Source organism: Chionomys nivalis, chromosome 4 (genome assembly GCF_950005125.1).
Source record: "Chionomys nivalis chromosome 4, mChiNiv1.1, whole genome shotgun sequence".
Lineage (NCBI taxonomy): Eukaryota > Metazoa > Chordata > Mammalia > Rodentia > Cricetidae > Chionomys > Chionomys nivalis.
The window spans coordinates 38,702,306-38,716,189 of NC_080089.1; the positions used below are offsets into that span (position 1 = coordinate 38,702,306).

At 36.4% G+C, this 13,884-nt stretch overlaps 2 protein-coding genes across 2 annotated transcripts; one reads left to right on the forward strand and one right to left on the reverse strand.

Annotated features, from left to right (window-relative positions):
• Positions 1 to 4,635: 4,635 nt before the first annotated feature.
• Positions 4,636 to 5,571, forward strand: LOC130873478 (olfactory receptor 8D2-like). The gene has a single exon (XM_057768345.1). It carries the CDS (start codon positions 4,636 to 4,638, stop codon positions 5,569 to 5,571), a length of 936 nt encoding a protein of 311 aa, XP_057624328.1.
• Positions 5,572 to 11,951: 6,380 nt separating this feature from the next.
• LOC130873653 (olfactory receptor 958-like) lies at positions 11,952 to 12,884 on the reverse strand. Its single transcript, XM_057768522.1, has one exon. The coding sequence runs from the start codon at positions 12,882 to 12,884 to the stop codon at positions 11,952 to 11,954; it is 933 nt and encodes a 310-aa protein (XP_057624505.1).
• Positions 12,885 to 13,884: the final 1,000 nt, after the last annotated feature.

The following is a 13,884-nucleotide window of genomic DNA, read 5'->3' on the forward strand; positions in this document are numbered from 1 at the left end:
CTACACTTACCCTGTTGATAATATTCAGGTGAGTCACAAAGTTCTACTTGGTTTGATAAAGTATTGTAGTTGAAATATAATTTTGGAAGATGGTTAAACAGTCTTATTGTCTAAACTGGTGGAACTGTTGTTTATATCCGTTGGGGAAGGAGGCACCATAGGCTGCATGACAGAGGGCACAAAGTATAGTGCATAGAGAACACTACTCCCATGTACTCCGTATCTGCCCCAATCCCAAAGTCTTTGCTTTCTCCCCTATTTCAAGCCCATTTGTGTTAATAATTATTATCAACAGTGAAATGAACACACAGTGCAGTGCTTGGTGAGGTCAGAAACCCCTTTAACTAGACACTGACATTAATGTACCACTCCTACCTTTCCAGATAAGAACAGAGTCTATCTGTAAACTAACACAAATATTTATAACTCTTGGTACACTTAATAAGCTGTGATACTCAATATCAGAAAGGACACCCTTCTCTACTGACAATGGAGAATTTGGAGTTATAGTAATTTATTCATTTTTATTTTATGTACATTGATTGTTTGTGCCATGAATGTTGGGTCCACTGGAGCTGGAGTTGCCGACAGCTGTGAGCTGCCATGTGGTTCTGGAATCTGATTACAGGTCCTCTGGAAGAGCACTAGATGATCTCAACCTCTGAGCCTTCTCTCCAGCCTGGAATTTGGTGTTCCCAAAGATAATCTTTAAAAAATAGCAAATCATTTCTGACATTGTGTAAGAATCCTTTATTCTACATATTTTTCCTATCATTACCTTTCTCCCCTGATTTTAATTTTCATATCAAATCACAGATGTTTTAAGAAAAAACTATTAAAGCATTTTCAGCCTTGGACACTATCCTGATCCTCATATTTCCTTTCCGCAGGATTACTATGATCAGTGTTGCAAATATATTGAAAAAGTCAAATGATATTTTTACCTAATACCTTGTCAGGAACAGAAAGTCTAAATCATGTTTGTCAGTGGCACAGGCCACATGAAAGTATGTTTTTAATACTTACAGAAGTGTTAAACTGGGAATGTGGTATTCAAACTTACTGTTTAAACTGGATGTGAGTGGAAGCCATACACAGAGACACACTGAAGGAAGAAAGAGAACAAGCCATTGCAGGGCATCCTCCTCCACTGTGCTGCATACTTTTTCTGGAGGTTTCCAGTTCTTTACAAAAAAAATGCCAAACTATCAGTAACTATATTGAGAGTTAAAAAAAATGCCAAACTACTACTCTAGACAAACAGCCATGGGGAGTAAGTCAAGATGGTAAATACATAAAATTAATAGAAGAAAAAAGAGAAGCATCCTTACAGTCCATCAGAATTTATGTTAATAGCTGTTAAAAGCACTGCCAAATGATATTGATAATTTAGTATCTACCTGCCACTGCAGGAATGTCTCTATCCAGTCCCTAAGCCTCAAGTTTGTTCTGATGATTCACTCAATCACATCCCCTCAGACATCTCTGTTGAATTCTAAACTCATATATAGTTTCCTACTCAAATATCCATTCAGTCTATGATAATCATCAAGCTAAGTATGTTCAAAGCAGAAAAATTGCTCCCTAACCCCACCCTCCAATAGCATCTTTAATGTGTGTATATCCTGTATTGAGCAAGTGATGACTTCTTGAGCTCATACAAGTCATATATATCATACACATCAAAGGAATCTCACCTCTTTTCTAGTTAACCATGTCTGCATTACCAATATACTGAAGTCACACCTTTCTGCATGCCAAAACCTCTGTGAGTCCCTAGAAATACTCTGTGGCCCCTTAATGAATATTAATTAATTGTGGAAGTATTCCTATTCTCATATCCATCCAATTACCAGGCAAAAGTTTATCTTTCTTCAAGCAACTTAAAACGTCTCAGTCGCCAGGTAATTTGTGATTTCATAAAATTTCTTTTCTTTTGACTTTTACAGACCCCAAGTCTACTTTGAACTCCTTAATAACATCTATTCTATACTTTCTTATGCTATCATATTTTAGTAATGCTGTTAGTTATAGGCTCAAGATTTAAAGTCAAATGGAACTGCATCCACTTTCAGGCTTGGTCACCTATATTTCTGTGATCACCTCCCCCTTTAAGATGCTGAAATTGTCACTTCTCTTGTGTAAACTTCAGATTTTTTTATATACAAAGAAGAGTAATTCTACAATTTGTGACTTTTGCAATTTTCTATTCATCTGTCCTCTCTTTCTCTTGAGAGGCTTCTACACCCATAGTTGCAATATCAAGTGAGGCAGAATCAGGCTGTCAAAAACCCTACCCTTGAGTAGAGGAAATCAGTATAGTCAGAAGCAGGTAATTTAGAATGGAGAAGTGAAAGTCACTATAAAAAATTAAAACACTGTTGGGCCACAGCTAAGAAGTTTAGTGGAGGAAGACTCTGGAAGAAGTGAGATTTGAGTATAGTTCTTTTTTTTTTTCAGTAAATTAGAATATATATTTTTAATCTTGAGAAAATAAAGTCCTAAATCTGACAAATCATTTAAAAAATGGTGTATTTAATTACATGAATAAAAGACTTTAGAATTAGCAAACTAACTGAACAGGATTATAGCAAAACCTACCCCAAGTCCTTCATTAATTTTGATTAAAATGTTTAGTGATATGAAATCTACTGTTGATGACAAGTAATTCCTCACTTCTTTTCTTTAAAGTTATAACTTTCTTCATCCTAAAAAGTTCAGCACTTTAGTGAATCTATTCCCCTATATGTTCTTCTCTAAGCTTCATAGTTTCATAGTTACATTTGTGTTTCTGACTTTTCTCAAATTAATTTTCACAGGATTAAAGTTGGCATTCATTTACATTAAACACATTATTTATTATGCCCTTATTTTCTGAAAATATTCTCTCCCTCTGGACTGCTTTGGCAAGCATGCAAAGAATCAAATGCTCATATAAATTAGTTTTGTATGTGGTTACACATTCTGTTCCATTGATTCCTTGTCAACTCTCAGACACTATCAGTGATTGTAGCTTTACAGTGTGCCTTCAAGTTGAACAGAGTTCTAAATGAAGTGAAGGAGGCAACCATGGGAGTATCTTGATACAGTTTGCTTTGGAGAGCACATCCAATTCAAAAGTTCCCAGAGGCCATTCCTGGTATGTTTGAGAGAGAGCAAATGGGAGAATGGCAGCAGTGAGGCTGTATACCAGAATCTGATAGGGCACTGTGTGGAAGTTTACAGTGCTATTTCACTTCCTGTGACATTTCACAAGGATCTCTTAGGTTCTGCTTATTCTGTCGAGAATGGTAGGAACCAAGGAACTTCTTGCCCCAGGTTAACTTCAGTATGGAAATATATCCGTGGGTCTTCTCCACTACTGCTTTTTCCTACCTTAAGGTGATATAAGGGTCAATGCAATCTTATTTAAACAAACACGAGCTCAATATGTCTTTAGTACTTAGCCAAGTGTCCAGTAAGCTAACATAATGTTGTCAGAGATCCCAAGAAAAACAATATCAGAGGGAATTGTTGAGAATTATAATAATGAGCATAACACAGAAGTTTCCATCCATTCTTGGCTCAGACTCAAAAGGAAATTGTTGTAGCAGAGGTTCATTGCTTTTTAAATAAAACATGTAAAGATATAGGAACTGAACTTAAGATTTGATAAATTTGAGAAATTTTATATAAATACATGTAAAGTGGGAAAATAAGGTTTCCTTCAAACAACATTAACATTCTCTAGTTTCTCACCTGTAACTGACTTACCTTCTCTCTCTCTCTCTCTCTCTCTCTCTCTCTCTCTCTCTCTCTCTCTCTCTCTCTCTCTCTGTCTGTCTCTCTCTCTCTCTCTCTCTCTCTCTCTCTCTTTCTCTCTCCTCTGCCTCTCTCTTACATGTGTTGTTCTTCCGACTTTTTTCACATCAATAATGTTCACATGTGTGTCCTCAGCACACTGCCTGGCACACAAGCACCAATTGTGGTGGTGTTTTTCTTTCCCTTTCTCACTTTCCTTCAGCAAAAGAAAACTCCCTGCTCACAGCACTTTTTATCCCCCATTCTTCTCACATCTCTATGTCCCATGAGTAGCAGCAAGAAAAACCTAATTCAAGACCAGAAACTCAGATTGTATATAGACAGATTAGAAGGAAGCAAAGTCTTTGTGATTAGAACCAGGGACTGAATAAGCTAGGTAGAAGGGAAACTCAAGCAACATCAGTGAAAAAGTTCAGGTCCAACTGAACAACTGTTGGAGACCCAACCCACCAAATGGAAGACCATCTCTCAGTGGGTGCTCCTGGAAGGTGTATGAATAACAGAGTTATTCTTCTTTTGCAGGGAAAGCTAGAGCTTCGTTGGTAGCAACATGATTTTCACACTTAAATGTCACATGAGGACTATAAAAGAGAAACCTAGTGAGTTTTACTTCTCAATGCATGGAATACAAATGAAACTGAGTGAAGTGTAATCTTCATGGTAGGCGATACTCCAAAGAAGTACTGCTAGATTGTTGAGTTTAGATTTCAAAAAATTGGTTCTGTTTAAAAAAAAAAAAAAAACATGTCAAAAACTGCAAACTGACAAATACTGCCAATTGGTAATGTTTGCCTCTATCTGTTGACTCATTCAATTCATGAAAGCTGGAGGAGAATGAGCCCAGGAAATCACTCTACTTTATTTATCCTTGAGGGGTTAACAGACAAGCCAGGGCTCCAGATTCCACTCTTTACCCTGTTTCTACTGATCTATGTGGTCTCCGTGTCAGGAAACTTGGGGTTAGTCTTTTTAATCAGGATTAGCTCTCAGCTTCACACACCCATGTATTATTTTCTCAGTAACTTGTCCTTCATAGATCTCTGCTACTCCTCTGTTATAATCCCAAAGATGTTGGTCAACTTTGTATCAGAGAAGAATTCCACAGCCTTTCCTGAGTGCATGACCCAGCTGTTTCTATTCTCTTTCTTCGGTATTGATGACTCCTACATGCTAACAGTCATGGCATACGATCGTTATGTTGCCATTTGCAACCCATTGCTCTACAATGTCATCATGTCTCACAGAGTCTGTGTGATACTATCCACTGCTGTATATGCTATGGGGGCCTTTGGGGCCACCATCCATACCAGCTACATATCCAGCCGTTCCTTCTGTGGAACTAATGTCATTCACCATTACTTCTGTGACATCCTCCCTCTTCTGAACATAGCTTGCTCAAGAGACTACACCAAGGAGTTTTGGGTGATGCTGCTGGTGGGATTCAATGTATTTGCAAGTGTATTTGCCATCTTCATCTCTTATGCCTTCATCCTTGCCAGCATCCTGAGAATACATTCAGCAGATGGCAGATACAAAGCCTTCAGTACATGCAGTTCCCATCTTGTAGCTGTTGGAGTCTTCTATGGTTCCATAATCTTCATGTATTTGAAACCAGCTACAGGTGACACAACCCAGGAGAAAGTGGCTTCTGTCTTTTACACCACTGTGATTCCCATGCTTAATCCACTTATATACAGTCTCAGGAACAAAGATGTTAAAGAAGCCATTAGAAAGCTTGTGAATGGTGGGTTACACGCTCAGTCTCTATAGAACACATCTTAAAGCTAGCAATTTAAACATTCATTTTATCTTTTAAATTGTCCTGTGTAAGAATGCTATTTCAACCAGATGAGTCATCTTAAATTAAAATGTCTGTGTGGTTTATTTTGGTGAACCTCATTTCACCCTTTAATATCCCTACTACCAGCACAGCGGTTTTCACTTTCCTTAGTTTCTATAGCCTACTTTCTTACTTATTGATAGACGGATAAGTATACATATAAGTGTATATGTATAGATGTGTGTATTTGTATTCTTACCAAATACTACTAAGAAAAAATAAGACAAATAAATACTTAGCAGTCTCATGTGAAAGAGATAGGTCTATTTTGTAAATTCTAAAAATTATATTTATTGATTTGTGGAAGGAGGGGTGCCATAAAAGGAGCATCAGAGGACAAGAAGAGAGAGTTGGCTGTCTCCTTTTCCTGGAGATTAAGTCTTCAGGCTTGGTGACTGACCCACTAAGCCTCCTCAATGGCCTACAGCTGTATTTTAAATACAAATATACAAACATATGAAGAATGAGGAATACAATTATGAAAATGAAATGGAGAAAGATAGAATTTAACAATAGTGAGGGGAGACGGGATTGTGAATATATACTGAAGAGAACCTAATATGTACACATGACTTTGATGAGGATTGCAAGAGGGGGATTATAACAGGAAATCATTTAAACCATTTAAATATTTTTGAGTTTGCAGCTGGAATTTTGGGATGGTAATTTTCAATGACACAGAAACTTGTGAATGAGCTTTTTCTTATGAGGACTGTGGTAGTTTGAATGTAATTTGCCCCATAATCTTATAGGGAGTGGCACTGTTAGGAAGTGTGGCTTTGTTAGAGTGGGCATGGCCTTGTTAGAGGAAGTGTGCCCCTGTGAGGGCAGGCTTTGATATTTCCTATGCTCACAGTACTGCTCAGTGTCTCAGTTGATTTCCTGTTGCCTGCAAGATATAGGACTCTCAGCTCCTTAGCCAGCATCATGTCTGCCTATAGACTGTAATATTCCCCTTCACAATAAGAATAGACTGAACCTCTGAAACTGTAAGTGAGCCACCCCAATTAAATGTTTTCTTTGCAAGAGTTTTCATGATCATTGTGTCTTTTCACAGCAATAAAAACCCTAACTAACTCTCAGACACATTCAATTAACAACAATTATGGTCATTATCTTCACGAAAATTTCCTCTTTAAGAAATAACAAGTATTTCATTTTTATTTGTATAGCAACATTTATTATTGAAGAAAATATTTTCCAGGAAACTCACAGATACTTCATAGAGTTCACCTGAAACTAGTTAGCATTAAGAAAACTACTGACTGTGGGTGTGATCAGGGCAGGCACAGGCATAACTGAACTCACACTCACACAATTCTGAGTGGTACATATTTCCTAAATAACTGTCATATTTCACATAGACCCATTCCCCAGCAATGAGGTTGGAACCAACAATTAGATAAAGCCAAAGCAATGAGCTAGAGTTGGAAAGAGCAGGAAGATGTGAAGGAGAAATAATGTGTTGTCTCCTGTTTTCAAGCGATATCTGAAAGTATCAGAAGACAGTAATTATACTGGTGTTAAAGGAGGCTGCTTGTTAGTTCCCGGCTGCTCAGACCTGAAATAATCACACAGAAACTATATTAATTAAAACACTGCTTTACCTATTAGCTTATGTATATGTCTAGTTAGCTCTTACATCTTAAGTCAACCCATCTCTAATAATCTGTGCATCAACACAAGGTCGTGGCCTACCGACAAATTTCTGCTAGACCCTGGTGGGCGTCTTCCTCCTTCAGCAGTAACATGACTTCTCTCTGACTCTGCTTTCTCTCTCTCTCTCTCTCTCTCTCTCTCTCTCTCTCTCTCTCTCTCTCAATCTCTGGTCAAATTTCCCACCTGGATTTACTCTGTTAAGCCATTGACCGAAAGAGCTTCTTTATTAACCAATGGCAATAAAGCATATTCACAGCATACTGAGAGGAATCCCACATCATAATGGGATTTAGAAAAATCTATAAGAATATTTTCCAAAACAGCACCATCAAATTTGGCAGGTTTCTATTTAGTCTCTTTGTGGCCATTTCTTTAGGACATACAAAAAGTTTTCTTGTTTATAGGATTTTAAAAGCAAAATAAATGAAGTCAGCCACCATATATTGGAGAGAGACTATGTACCTTCTTCATGACACTTGTTTCAAATCTAATTTAACACTCTGATAAGAGCTAGAAAGTAAGGTCTCTAATAGTCATGGGCTTGTGTGAATCTTATATTCTGCCCCCAATTTCTAGAACAACAAAGATGCAAAGCTGCTCAAACACTGCCAGGTGAATGAATAAATGAATTTATGTACATAAAAATACAAACAAAATAAAATCAAAAGAGTTATTTGCAGCCAATTTTTTAGATACATAGATTGCACTCCTTTGGGAATTAATCTGTACACCATCTGGTTCTTATGTTTTTATTATTATTATCCAAATGGTTTTCTTTAGCTTTGAAGATTATTCCAAGACAAGACAAGAAGAGCACTAAAATAAAAAGGAGACTGTGTAACTCAGCTACTAGGTTTCATTAAGATTAATAACTTCTTAAAAAGACATAAAATTACTTATGTCACCCCTATAAAAGATCTTTAATTAAAAATATCTTCACATTCTACCTATCTGAATAATATTTCATTGTGTAAATGCACCATATATCCATTATCCGTTCATCTGCTTATGGATATCTAGGTTGTTTCCTATTTCTGGATATCATGAGTAGATTAGCAATGAGAGTGAATGACACGGACCTTAGTTCTTCCTCCACCAGTGACCTCAACCATTCCTTCCCAACTCCCTTCTCTTTTTCACTTCTCACTGACCCTAGACGCACAGTCTTTAAAAAAAACTAGAAACAAATGAAAGGTTCAAAGTCCTTTGAAATATACAAAGTGTGTGATCCTGAACTTAAAAAAAAAAAAAAAAAAAAAAAAAAAAAAGACTACAAGGATAGCTTCTTATTCCAAGTGAGAAGAATCAGAGCCAAGTTACAAAAAAATCCAAAACAAAAAACATCCAGCAATGTAAATCAAATCTTGTAGCCCAAAGACTAGTATCCTGGTCTCATGCATGGTCTTCTGTGTTCCAAAAGGCATGGGTGCACACAGTTTATCTCATAGACTCCTACTGACTCAACTCCACACCTGCCACTGACCTTGGTGTTCACTCTACATGCCTGGCATCCCCCATACCCTGAGTTTCCACTGGAACTGAAGCTGTGCCTTTAAGAACAGGGGGTCTTCTCTTCAGAAAATCCAACAGTGCCACACGGTGCCAAGCCCTTTCTGCTCTCCATGAATTCTTCATGTCTTCAATACAAGTGTTAAGTGGGAGACTTCTTCACATTATTCTGTTCAGGCACCAGCTGCAGATACAGTTTTAGCCTCATCCTAGACCACATCCTGTGAGCTGACAGTGAAGAAATATTTCCCAAAATAGTTTGCCCAAATGGTGCAGGTCTCTTTGTAACTGGAGATTTAGATCTGTTTTCCCATAATGGATCTAGTTAATCATTTTTTCTATGGCTTTGTTTTGGTTGGTTTTTTTTAATGTACCTTCAGTCTTGGTTTATTTCTTTTTTATCTAATTTTTTCTATTTTTCCTTTTTTCTTATTTTTAATTTTTTCCTTTTTATTGATTTTCATTGAGCTCTACATTTTTCTCTGCTCCTCTCCTGCCTCTTCCCCCCCCCTTTCAACCCTCCCCCAAAGTCCCCATGCTCCCAATTTACTCAGGAGATCGTGTCTGTTTCTACTTCCCCTATAGAATAGATCTATGTAAGTCCCTCTTAGTGTCTTCATTGTTGTTTAAGTTCTTTGAGACTGTGGTTTTAGGCTTTTTTTGTTTTATGTTTAAAAACCAACTATGAGTGAGTACATGTGATAATTGTCTTTCTATGTCAGGGTTACCTCACTCAAAATAATGTTTTCTAGCTCCATCCATTTTCCTGCAAAATTCATGATGTTGGTATTTTTTCCTGCTGTTTAGTACTCCATTGTTGAAGATAAAAAGCCAAGAAGACAAGATACAGTTACAATGCAAAGCTAACTCTATCTTTGCTGTGCATATGATACTAATTTAAGTTAAGCCCAATGTGCATGATGAAATATGATTGTAATATGATCACTAAAGAGGTTGAAGCAGGATAATTGCATAAGTTCAAGGCCAGCCTGGCTATGGAACAAGAACCTGTCTCAAACAAAACAAAAATAAATGCATAAAGAAATATTAAATACTTATATTTTGTTAATTATCTTATGCAATTTTGTTTCCATCCTTATAGTTTTACTTCTTTTTATTGACTTGTGCAAATATTAATATTTCTAAATTAAAATGTATTTTGTTCGTTGTTATACTTTATTTAAATACTACTGTGAGTCTGTAAAGCTAGATAAATAGTATTGTCTTATATCTAAATATTTATACAATTTCCAAGGTCTTACTACACAAATAACCCAGATGTGAAATTTTCATATTGTTTGAGCAACAACCTCTGGATAAGACTAAAATAATAATAAACTTCTACATCAAAAAGTACTTAACAGGGCTGGAGAGACAGAGCTGCAGATAAGGGCACTTGTTTGTAAGGCTAACAACATGAAATCAATCCCTAGATCCCCAACCCTGAATCCATATAGTGGAAGGAGAGGACCAGCTCACTCAAGATAGCCTCCACATGTATGCATGCACACATACACACACACTAATAGCAACAATAATAATAATAATAAATGTAAAGAATTTTAAAAGTAACCATAGATAATATTGTTAGATACTGCTGAATTCCTATGTCACTTGTAACAACTGGTATTCTGAACTAATTATGTATAAGAGCATTTTTACTTACAGTCTTATTAATGTTTTATTTTTTATTACACATGAAATACCTGGGATCCTTTTTCTTCACTTAATTAAGATATAAACTCTGGACAGAGTATAAGGCACAACATTTGAAGAGTCTTCACAGATAACATAAGCAAGCAGAAAGGGAAGAATAGCACAAGGGGGACCAAGGTCAGTTACACTGAGTGCTTATGTTATAGCTAGTACTGTTTTCATCTTAATAACTGATTAAACAGATAAGGTTTTTTTTCACTGGTCTGGAATATAGTACACCTTTATCAGAACTCTATCTAAAGTCATTTATAGATAATCCCCTTGCTTTTTGTTATTTATTGTTTGCTAATTTGTTGGGTGCCCTTTTGAGATTTAGTGTGCAAGCATATTTTTGTGTGTGGTGTGGTTATAAACTCCATTTTTTTCTTCTTTATCAAACAGTAACCTGACTGGTAGTCTCATGCATTAAAAGACACCTTGTTTTCTCAGATAATTTAGATTCTGTTTATATATTTCAATTCTATATAATGTGATTGTAATTTTGGATATCATATTCCACTACATATCATATATGCCTTTTCTAAAATTTTGGAATGCTTACATTTTAATATCAATTAATTCTTATTTATTCTGTATTTTTTCTACTTTCAAGTATTTACTAACAACTTTTGTCTTTTAAAAAATAATTCTTAGTATTAAATAGCCTCAGTGTACTGCAATTCTGCTATAACAACATAAGCTCAATATGAACTTCTCAGTAATTATGAGCAGAAAACTGGACAACATAAAAAGTATTAGAATCATATCAGGACCCTAAAGTAAACGAGCATAGAGTTCAAGTTTATTCCAAATGAACCACAAACATAACGAAAACTAAATTGAAGACATCTAAATTCATTCTATCTGGGTAAGTCCAATACTAAAAACAAACCTGTAATGTATGAATTCATATATGTGAAATATAAGTAAATATTAATATGTCCTTAAAAAAACAAGAAAGGAATGCAAATGAGGGTAAAAATTGGTATTGATAATGGAAGAGAGGAACTCAAAAGGAGGTCTCCCCAGGAGAGGATTGCACCAAGTAGTTGTCCATGGATAAAAGGTCAGTCCTGAAAACATACATAAAACTAATATTATATGAATTCAAATGGTTATATTTAAGAAAATGGTTGCATATACAAACATACATAGGATTATATGAATGTATATATGCATATTACATATATTTGCAATACAATAAGTGGAAAAAGAGACCATGAAGCTGAAGAAGAGCAGAAAGGTTTGGGGGGAGAAAAGGAAGGGATAAATGTTGTAACTATATTAAAAGTTTAAAATTTTAAGCAATAGAAATATAGGGTTCAATCAAAATAATATCTACTCATTATAAAGTATGCCACAAACAACTTTTAAGATCATATAAAAATAAGAGCAACTTCTATGAGATAATAGAGACAAACTGTAAAGTGATATTATGACATAAAGCTTATTCCCCAGAACTGTGCATCCCTTGTGTCAAGACCTTTCTCAAAGCCACCTTTACCTCCTTGTTTCTCAACGAATATATCAAAGGATTAAGGGAAGGAGTAACAATATTATTCAACACTTGAACCACTGAATCCAGCCAAGGACTGGAGGCAGGTCTGAGGTAAATGAGGACCACAGGGCCATAAAAGAGCAGGATGGATGTCAGGTGGGCACTGCAGGTGGAGAAGGCTCTGCGCCTGCCTTCAGAAGAACGGATTTTCAATATGGAGATAACTATGCGAGAGTATGAAGTGAGAATAAGGAGGAAGCACACCAGTGCAACAAGACCTACATTGATGAAACTCACAGCCCGCGCCATATCTGTGTCACCACAGGCCAGGGGCAACAGCACGGGGATGTCACAGAAAAAGTTGTCCACTTCATTGGGTCCACAGTAGGGTAACTTGAAGATTAGAAACGTGAGAACAGATGCATGCAGACAGCTCCCCATCCAGGTAGCCACTGTCATGGAGGCACACACCCATGAACTCATGATGACTGTGTATCTCAGAGGGTGACAGATGGCTGCAAAGCGATCGTAAGCCATCACAGTATACAGGAAGCATTCAGCACAGCCCAGGAAATGATAGAAGAAGAGCTGGGAGGCACAGCCCTGGTAAGAGATGGTGTGGCTGTGTCCAGTGAGGTAGAACATCATCTTTGGGGAACTCACCGAAGGGAAAAATATATCAAGCACTGACAGGTTTCCCAAGAAGAAGTACATGGGTGTGTGAAGGTTGGAAGAGGTGAGGATGGCCAGGAGAATGAGTAGGTTTCCTGGGAGTGTGAGCAGGTAGAAAGCCAGAAAGAGAACAAAAAGCATCTTTTCCAGCCCAACCGTATGTGGGATTCCCATCAGGAAGAATTCAGTTACTAAAGTGCAATTCCTCATTGTCAAGTTTACTTACTTCTGAAAGACAAAAGGATGAACCTACTTAGCTGAACTTCCCAAAGAAATTAAAGCCTTTGCAGATCACACTGGGACCCTTTGTATTGGAAAGAACTTTCAATATGAGATTTCATCTAATTTGTCTAATTAATATTTAATAACAAATTGGCCATTTATTTATTTTTAACTCTCCCCTAAATCTTAAAGAGGTCAACTTGAATTAAGAATATAGAATCAAATTGACAGTATAGAATAGTAGTTCTCAACCTTCCTAATGCTGTGTCTTTTTAACACTGTTTCTCATATGTGGTGACCTCCAACCATTAAATTATATTCATTGCTACTTCATACCTGTAATTTTGATACTGTTATGAATCATAATATAAGTATCTGGTATGCAGGATATCTGAAATGTGACCACTGGAAAGGATTGCTTGGCTTTTTTCAGGTTGAGTACCACTAGTATAGAGTAACACTCACAATTACATACATCAGAGTTCAAATGTGACATAGACTCCTTATTCTGAATCTAGAGAGTTTCCTTAAATATCTCTGATTTTAATTTTATTCTCTGTGAGGAAATTATTAATTTAAATTTCTTGAAGGTACAAAGTTCTAATGTGCATAAAATATCTAAGCAATTTTGTCTAGACACATACTGTTTTCTTAAATCATTCAAAGTTCTAATACTCTGAATAATGAGACTTCAACTAAGCTATAATCACAGTGACTAGGAGTTATTGAAGTGTCCTGCTGAGGTGAGTGATTCATAAAACCTCTGTCTTCACAAATGGATGGAGCTAGAAAACATCATATTGAATGAGGTAACCCAGACCCAGAAAGACAAATATAATATTTATTCATTCATAAGTGGCTTTTAGACATAAAGGCTACAATTCGCAATCCCAGAGAACCTAGACAACCAAGAAGACCCTAAGAAAGACATACATGATCTAATCTACATGGGAAGTAGAAAAAAAAGATCTCCTGAGTAAATTGGGAG